Consider the following 9,722-nt stretch of genomic DNA (forward strand, 5'->3'; position numbering starts at 1 on the left):
AATATGCAAATGGTCTAGGAATTTTCAGGCTGTGATTGTGTCATATTATTTCTGATTCAATGCCTAGAAGCTCTTGTGAAGTGATAAAACCATGTTTCTGTCACTTAGGAGAAAAAGAGAAATGCAGAAGAACCTAACATATAGAACTCTTTCATCAGCCTGGTGAAGAGAAGTCTGAAGGGTGACATGATTGCACTCTTTAAATACCTCTAGAATTGTCCCAAAGAGGAGGATGCAGGTTTGTTTTTTCTTACCTGGTAGGACCAGGTGTAATGGTTTTAAGTTCCCAGAGGGCAGATTTCAGTTGAACATTAGAAGGAACACCTTGACAGTAAGAGCTGTTTTGCAGTGGAACCAACTGCCTAGAGATGGTGGAGTCTCCTTCTCTGGACATCTTCAAAAAGAGGCTGGACAGCTACCTGCTGGGGATGCTCTGTTTTGAGGTTCTGTAGTGAGAAGACAGTTGGACTAGGTGGCCCTTGGGACCCCTTGTAACTTTATGATTCTCTCTCTACCATGGTGGGCAAAATGTGGCCCTCCAGATGTTATTGGATAATAACTCATCATTCCTCACTACTGACGATGCTAGCTCAACCTGATGCAAATTGTAGTCCAGCAACATCTGGAGGACTGCACCCTCCATCCCTGTTCTACATGAACCTGGGTGAGATGGGGAAACTTTGGGGCCTCCATGGGATTTGGTATACAACTCTGATTAGTCATATCCAGCATGAACAATGGTAAGAGATTGGAGAAATTTTAGTCCAAAACTTCTGGAGAGCCCTGGGTTAAGGAGTCAAGAGTTATCTGAGAGGAAGGCTGTGTGTCACATTCATTTTAAAGCCTGTCCTAGTGTTATCACTGTTTTTAGTGAAGTTGCTGGTTCCTCTTCTCTGTTTCCCTTTGGCTCTGTCTTCAAATATTTAGTATCAGAATGGCAGCTGACTCCAAGTTCTGATGAAGGAAAGTTTTTGCAAGAGGAAATAATTCATAAACATAGTTGCTGGAAACTCATTAACATAGGACTCCTATAAAGATGGACCATTCAATAATAGCCATTTTATGATGACCCAGAATGGTACATGCTAAAAATATTCTTCGAAAGCAGTTCTTTCTCCACCAACACTGTCATAATGATTACAAGTTTGCCTCATTAGAAATGAATTTAATACTTGCCTGAGGTAGCAAGAGGAAAGCCTGGATTTTAATGACAGCTTCTAGTTTAATTTCTGTCAGTGACTCTAGGAACTCAATTTGGCAGTATGAGACTAATTTGGAAAGAGAAGGAAGGAGAATATTTCTGTGGCAAAAATAACATGATGTCCTTTAGATTCCAGTCTCAGCAGAAAGATACTGCCAGGACTGACCTTTTACTGCAGAATTTGTGTCAGTTACAGGAAAGACTGGAAGAACCAACTAGTTCTTGATTGAGGAAGGGTTGTTCTCAGCTCTGCCTTCAGCTTTGTTGATTGGTGGATTTATGTCTCTTGATTTAAGAGGATAATATAGAATCAATTTATATCTTGGCTGTGGAGATAAAAGGAGAGGATGCATATGAGTAGCACTTTCACAATGTGATGCTTTGCATAGTCTTTCAAAAGTAAACATAATTGAGTTAATTGGGATTTAATTCCGTTTAAATGAGTATAAGATTGGAGCCTTGGTGTTGGAATTAATGTTCTTAAAGCAAAGTGAGTTCAGCAAAATGCAACCGCTTGTATTCTAACTAGGTGTCTGTGTCATGTCAGGTTTATTACATTCCACAAAAAGCAGAGAAACAAACATAAAAATACAAATTGTAGATTAAGATACATCAAAATGTGTGCAGGCTTTCTATAGAATATAAATGTAGTGGTGTTAATGTATAAAAAATAATCTCAAACATGTCAAAATATTGACTCAGATATCTAGCACCAGTGCTGTTTAGAGACAGGGTCAAGGTGGAGCAGAGGTTCCCACCAGCAGGGGGTGTGGAGAGACAATTGCCTCTTCATCCGATTGATTAGGCCTTTGGGAGCACAAGAGTCTGGTGAGAAGGAAGGATCAGTGAATGTTGGTATGAGAAATGCCCTTACTGGGTATGCCCTGATCAAAGCCCATTTAGAAGCTCTTCAGGCCCCTACTCTGATCTAGGGGTGACAAACATATCATGGAGAGCAAGTCTTTCATTGTGACCAAAACCAGCTTAGTAAATGTATCTCTTAATGCTGAAGCAAAATTTGCTGAAGTCATTGTCAGTCATCACAACTGGCATTTCTCATTCTTGTTCTTTCTGCCAAGCAACTGATTCTCTGGAGGTTAAGCGACCACAGTGGTGTCACTAGGATTGGTGTTAACCAGTGCGGTAACTCATGGTGTCACCCCCCCCCCCCCCATTTCACACTATACAGAATCCTTAGTAATGCTTTTTTGCACTAATATTACTTGTAAATTGTAATTCCCATATACCACTAAGTGGAATGCTAATAGTTGTGACATAAAGAACAAGCAAAATTAAAATGATACCTTCAAATTACAATATCATATACACAACCTAAATGTATTAACATATACATAGTGAAGATTTGGTTAAAATGTGATGTTTTTAAAGAAATTTTTTAAAAAGAATATTTTTAAAAACAATTCAATTTTGAAATTTGAAATCTGAAACTTCTGGAGCCTCCCCTTTCTCCTCCCACTGAGTTTCGCCTTACTCCCACAATCTCTTAAAGCATTTTAAAGGGAAGCAGATGAATGCCACAGCCTGTTTCTGCCAAAAGGTAGGTGTTTGAGGAACAATGGTGTCAACCCCCTCCATTCCACCCCCCTAGTGACGCAACTGAGATGTCACACTCCATCTGAGCCCTTTCACCCACAGTAATGTATTTGTGGATCACTGTAATTGTCTTCAGCCAGATCTGCATTGGTAGTCTCTGCCACTCACAACCTTTCTTAGTTGATTTCTTGCCTCCTCCTCCTGGTAGGAGAGTCCCTGAGGAGAATCCCTCTATGGGAGTGTGCCTGCTGTCAGGAGGAAGTGTAGGACTTTTTGTTTCATGTGCATCTTCTGTCTTGTTCATTAAAGAGGATCCTCTTCTTAATTTTGATGACATTGATCTTAATGTCAACATAGATCTTATTGATGCAAACGTGAGTGCACAGAGTAAACTTGGAAGCCTTGTGTTGAAGATAAACAACTGTTAGCTGCCAGAGCATGCTAGGAAAACAGCTGCTAGAAGAAAGGCAAACCGATACCTGGTTTATCTCCGTAGAGGCACTTCGTTTATTCTTGTTGCCAAAGACACACGCGAGAACAATCAACACTATCCACCAACTACAAAACCCAACACTGTACAAATGGGCATCTGAGCTTATATATACATTTGCCATGTGGCAATCCAGCTCAACCCCTTCCTGTACAATTTCCTGTGCATCTAGGAACATCTTCCCCCTTGGAAAGATAACACAGTATATTTACATCTTGCTCCGTGCTCTCTGGCACACACTGTGACCTTGGACATCACCTGCTGGTTTGAATCCCAGCTGCAGCCAATTCCAGGCTTCTGCAAAGTGAATAACCAAAATGTTACATCTGAACATTTTCATACACTCTAAACATTAACAGATCTTATGTTGCTTACCCCAAATGTAATGGTAATAGTAATAATAAGTGTGTGCATGCATGTACTTTTAAGTTACTTGTTGACTTATGTCAACCTCTTGAATTTAATGAGATTTTCTTAGGCAAGGAGTACTCAGAGCGGTTTTGCCAGTTCCTTCCTCTGAAATTTAACCTACAACACCCAGTATTCATTGACAGGCTCTCATCCAAGTACTTCCCAGTGCTGACTGTGCTTAGCTTCTAAGATCAGAAGGAATCTGGTGTCTTTAGAGTATTTAGCCATTGACCAGTAATAATAATACCAAGCATTTATAAAGGGTATGTTTATTTTGAATATTCAGTGCTCTCATTAATCCACACAACATCTCTTTGAGAGGGGTCTATATTGCAGATGACAGAGTGGAGAGGGAAAGAGCCTCTAGGATAGTGACTTGTGTATGGGTTCCATTTGAACTGGGCTGCTATCTCAGGTGTGCATACTTGCGTTGTCTCTGTGCTGACAGAGCTAAGGTTTTTTGATTTAACAAAGACAAGTTACAGACCGCCCAAAACGGGCAGTCTGCCACCGCCGCCGGTTGCTGCGTCTGTAACACGCCAAAGTTTCTTTCAGTGGGTTTTGAATTTGGATTATTCAATGAAGAATTTAAAAACCACTCATGCATGGTTGTATATGCAGACCTGAGTCTGACAAACTTCTAAATGGGCATTGCACACTTAAAATAATATTTACTGGGGGTTTTAAAAATTTATTTCTAGGCTGCCTTAGAGTTCTCATATCATTTTACAGTGAAGATAGCTAAAACTAAATGGCAATAAAACACACTCCAATAAAATTGTATTTCACTTTAGTATTGAGATAGCTGACCTTTTTTCCTTTAATCTTAACAAAATTAGGGGTGTTGGTTTTATAGTGTGAGTGACAGTCTCTCATCTTATTGCATGTGGGATAATAAGCCAATATCTATGCTCAGCACTTTTTAATAACTTGGAAATAAGATTTAATATGTATTTGTATTCTTTCCAGGTGACTCTGCATCCAGCTGTAAAGAAACATCTCACCGAGGGAATTTACCACATCCTTGATCTTTGCCTTGAACGTGACATCAAGTTTTTAAATGCATCTCTACCTGTGGGAGTTAGAGAAGTTTTCAAGGAGTTGTATCGTGATTACAACCATTATCACAAAATTCTAAAGCAAGGGGATGAAAAGTACACGGCATGAATATCCCTGTTGCTTTGGGGCATCATGGTGGATTCTCTGTCAGAGTGATAAACACTTGCAGTTTATAAGGCTGTTGTACTTACTTTGGGTATTTGAATTGGTTCTGAATTCAGAGACAAGTCCATGGGGAACTTGGTGTTTGCATGGATAACTGTGACGATCCTGTGCTCTCCTCAGGATTGCAAGCAGAGTCCTGATTTGTTTTTGAAATGGAAATGTTGGTAAAATGTTTTCATACTTGAAGAGCAGGAACAGGTTCTGCAGAGACAAAGCCCACTTGATATTATTAGGCTGGATTTGGCTGCATCCTGCTCGTGACAGCCTTCGGGAGTCATGGAAATCCTCCTTTATGCATGTAGAGTAAGAGTGAGTCAGGATCTTCATAACAACCCTTCTCCTGTGGCAGACAGTATTCATTAATATTATACAGTAGAAGAAAAAGGTATTGTCCAAGATGCTGCATTATGAAGACATAGCAAAAATTCTGCAGGCAGAATATCTATCTCTGTAAATCCACCTGGCCACTCCAGCCCCAATTGCTCCCCGTTTGGTGCAGGGCTGCAGCAACTGAATGGGCTACCGGTAAGTAGCGCTTTTTTTGCACTCCTTTGGCCAGTGGCCATGTGCCATCTTAGGCAGCCATGGTAGGATTTTGACCTAATCTGGATGTGTGCCATCTGTATGTCACGTCCCCAGATTGGCCCGAAACCGACGCTTTTGGCCACGTGTTTCAGGCCTAAAAGTCTGTCAGACATTTTTGTTTCTATATTTATACTGGGGGAAAAAACTTTTGTACTGCAACTGTGCAAAATTGTTAATTACTAAAACTGATTTTTATGTGAAAAATGGACTGGTGTCTCTTTTTTCCACACACAAAGAGGAAGTATATAGGCTTCTAGAAGTATATAGACTACCTAGCAAAGGCCAACGAGAGATTAAAGCAAAGTGGAGCAGGGTGAGTAACTTTACCTGAATCTTTGTTTGTCACATTTATATGCTGCTCTAGAGCAGTTGTGAGAACTCGCCACTCGCCACTCCCCACAGTTAAGTAAATCAATTCTCTTTATTAAACAAAATAACTTTATTTAAAAAACTGGAGAAGTTAACATTAAGACTTCTGCAGACAGAACTAACAATTTTTTAAAGCATAAAACAAGCAGTGATCTGTCCTGTAACTTTTCTTGATTTGCTCATAAACCAAAATACTATTGCCCTCTTGTAGTTGGACTACCCCTCTGGCATACTTTTACTTTAAGTCTTTTCAAGTTTTCCATAAGACTGGCCTACCAGGTTCCTCCTATATAGAGCTGTGCATTCTTCAGCCAAGCAATTATTTCTCCCCATAAGAAGCACTACAACTCCCATCAACTGAACTATCAAGCTTTTATTATATACCAGCCTTATATGTCATATTTTAAGCGTATTTAAATATATAAACTGTGCATTACCACCATAAAATAGCAACAACAACCAATGTATGACATGGTTTAACAATTCTGACAGCAGTGCCCATTAGATTTCCCTATTTTTCCTTGGCAGAGGCCTGTAGGGGAGGGAAAACTGAGTGAGTGGCCCAGGATACACCTAGTGACGTTCCTTTTGAATCCATGGATCCTACATTCAAGTCTGTCACCCAGCTTTCTATATAATAGGAGTGTAATTCTTCACTGACTTCTCAGAGGAAGCAAAAGTAATTTTAGCAATTTTTCCACACTGCAAGAAAATCTAAGTCTAACTGCAATTCAGGACTACTGTGCATAAAGATATAAATTTCCATGTAGAAATATTTTCTACACAGAAAATGCTGTTTCCTCTTTTAAACAACAACATGTGAATTTTGCACAGAATAAATCCTAAAACTTTGAAGATTATTGTCTGTCCAGGATTATTATCAGTCAGGGATTCTTTTCATCGGGTTTTCTCAGTGCTGGAAAAAAATTTCAAATATTCTTTCTGGATCGCCTGAGGGAGTTGGGTATCGGGGGCACTGCTTTGCAGTGGTTCCATTCTTACCTCTCGGGTAGATTCCAGATGGTGGAGCTGGGGGACTGTCACTCCGACAAGAGGGCCCTTACATCTGGGGTCCCTCAAGGAGCGATTTTGTCCCCCATGCTATTCAACATTTACATGAAGCCGCTGGGAGAGATCATCCAGAGATATGGGGCGCGGTGTTATCAGTACGCTGATGACACCCAAATAGTCTTCTCTGTGTCTCCGACTGATGCAGTGACTAAGGATGGCATCTCTCCTCTAAATGCCTGCTTGGAGTCAGTAATGGGCTGGATGAGGGAAAACAGACTCAGTTTGAATCCAGAGAAAACGGAAGTACTGGTGATAGGTTCTCCTGGTCCGGGGAAGGAAATTGTGCCACCTGTCCTGAATGGGGTCACGCTCCCTGTGAAGGACTCTGTTCGCAGTCTGGGGGTGCTCCTGGACTCGTCGCTCCACCTCACAATGGTCAGGAGCACCTGTTTTCAGCTTCGGCTGATACGCCAGCTGCGTCCCTACCTGGGCCGGGCTAACCTTGAAACCGTGGTACATGCTCTGGTAACCTCTCGTTTGGACTTCTGTAACGCGCTCTACATGGGGCAACCCTTGTACCAAACTCAGAAGCTACAATTGGTGCAGAACATGGCTGCTAGACTGGTCACTGGATGCTCCAGGGCCAGTCATATAACACCTGTATTGAAAGACCTCCATTGGCTGCCCATTCGCTTCCGAGTGCAATACAACGTGTTGGTTATTACCTATAAAGCCCTAAATGGCTTGGGCCCAGGGTACTTGGAGGACCGCCTCTCCCCATACAATCCGCCCCGCACTCTCAGGTCAGGTGGGAAACATCTTTTGTCTATTCCAAGTGCTCATTATAGTGCAACACAGAGGGCATTTTCAATCTCAGCCCCCAGATTATGGAATACCCTGCCCGACGAGCTCCGCACAGCCTCATCCCTTGATAAATTTAAGAGGATGCTAAAAACTTTCCTTTTCCGTCAAGCTTTCCCCCCTATGAGTTGATGTTTTATTATCTGTTTTTAGATTGCTATTTGATGTTTTAACGCTGTTTTTTGCTGTTTTTATACTGTCAACGTGTACACCGCTATGATCTTGAAAAAGGAATAGCGGTATATAAGAATAAAGTATTATTATTATTATTATTATTTCCATCACCACTACATAGCTTGGTTTGAACACCTTTGCTAACTACTGCCCTCTTGTGTCTGTTTCATAAAATAGTTTAATTATGAATAGATGAATTCTTATCACCCTTAAATGTGATAGCAAAACAAACATTCCTTTCCACTCATGTTCAGAAGCATTTTGGAAAGAGTGATGGAAAGGAAACACCAATGGGTGAGGGGCAAAGGAGGAAGAGGAGTGGCACAGACGACAGGAGGAATTGAAGATGCCCCTCTGAGGAAATGTGTCCCTTCTCGGATTCAAGTATGACGGCTATAGTGAAATGAAGTTTATTTAATCACATGCGTGTCCAGATGTCATAATCATACAGAGGGATTCTTATGCTACAACTCCCATGAAGAAGTATTTCATCTGCCATCCATTGTTGTTTTGCTTTCTTTTTGGCCAAAGGTATCTTTAAATGATGGGTACCGAAGTGAAAATACATGTTTTCTCTTGATGCAGATCCTTCCCTCACATTTATGTCTGTTCTAAAATAAATCATTTTTAATCTTTATATTTTCCAGTTATACGTGTTTTCTGCATGAAGCATTCCCATTGCCCCAATAGAATTACACAGCAAATTTTAAGCTGAAAGCACATAGACATTCCCTGTTGATTTCGTAAGTGGGAGGAGGGAGTGTCTTTCACAATTTAATGTCTCTTAAAATAAATGTATATGCAGGTGGTTCACTTGAAAATATACTTAAAACTGTAATAATAATACTGTTTCTAACATATAATTTTATTTCTACCACCGAGTGAATGTTAACACCAAACAACACACACAGAGAAAATAAAAGTGTTAACTTCTTAGTTGGGTGTGGGAATTGGTAGGCTACAGGACATAAATATGGCAGCTGCATGAATTTCATAGAGATTTCTTAGTCAAGGAGTATTCAGAGGTCGTTAGCCATTGCCTTCCTCTGAATTTTAGCACCTGATATTCCTTGCCAGTCTTCCATCTAAGTTCTGTTGGACATCCTATTAAACCTATTGCAATATAACAATTTTCTCACAAGAGGGAGCCATTGTCAAAAGTCCACTGACTGGCAGCAAGGATGCAGTGCAAAATTAAATTCCATAAAGAACACAAGCCCATTGTGAAACAGCATGAGACAGAAATTATCCAGTCTTGTGAAAATCTTTTCCCCCCCTATTAGCACTTTAGTAAACAGAGAATGGTAATATTAGAGGGCAGGAGATGCGGGGGCAGGCAGAATGGATGGATGAATGAACCCTGAAAGGGAACTCTTGTACATTAAGAGAAACTCTGATGCAAAATAGCTTAAGGCTGGTGTTTGGCTTTTGTTTGGTCTTGGCCAGTTTCCAAATTGTGGTGGTGACAGTCATGTGGACCCAAATTTCCCAGCATGTCTTTAGTTAGACTTGTTTGTGCCTATGGCTAAATTAGACTATAAAGGATGATGGTTTATCAAATCTTGGTGAAGAAGTGGTGACTGACAACTAGTGGCTATGAGGCTGGTTGAAGTCTGGCCTTTATCTCAAGCTTTCATAAATCATCTCAGCCCCAATTTGGCATAACAGATAAAGAGATAATATTGGAAAATGTTATTTATTTGAATCATTTTTGTCTTCCTTTTTCTTCCCAGGGCAGTCAAAGCAACTAAGAAAAAAAATTAAAAGAGTTCTTTCTTTCTTTCTTTCTTCCTTCCTTCCTTCCTTCCTTCCTTCCTTCCTTCCTTCCTTCCTTTCTTGGAG

At 40.5% G+C, this 9,722-nt stretch overlaps 1 protein-coding gene across 4 annotated transcripts in view; it reads left to right on the forward strand.

Annotated features, from left to right (window-relative positions):
• Nucleotides 1-8,470, forward strand: part of URB2 (URB2 ribosome biogenesis homolog) — a 31,506-nt gene extending 23,036 nt beyond the window's left edge. The window contains exons 10-11 of one of the 4 annotated variants that reach the window (XR_016281733.1): nt 4,626-5,778; nt 8,135-8,470. Coding sequence is in view for 2 of the 4 variants with exons in the window: in XM_089529944.1 (XP_089386070.1) it covers nt 4,626-4,823 (198 nt within the window). In the remaining 2 variants the exon portion in view is untranslated. Of the gene's footprint in view, nt 1-4,625; nt 6,972-8,134 lie in introns of those variants that run through there. The other 3 variants (XR_016281734.1, XM_089529944.1, XM_089529945.1) reach the window with 3 other exon arrangements.
• Nucleotides 8,471-9,722: the final 1,252 nt, after the last annotated feature.

The sequence above is a fragment of the Sceloporus occidentalis genome, unplaced genomic scaffold (assembly GCF_023333645.1).
Source record: "Sceloporus occidentalis isolate IW3139 unplaced genomic scaffold, rSceOcc1.0.p SCAF_6, whole genome shotgun sequence".
NCBI lineage: Eukaryota > Metazoa > Chordata > Lepidosauria > Squamata > Phrynosomatidae > Sceloporus > Sceloporus occidentalis.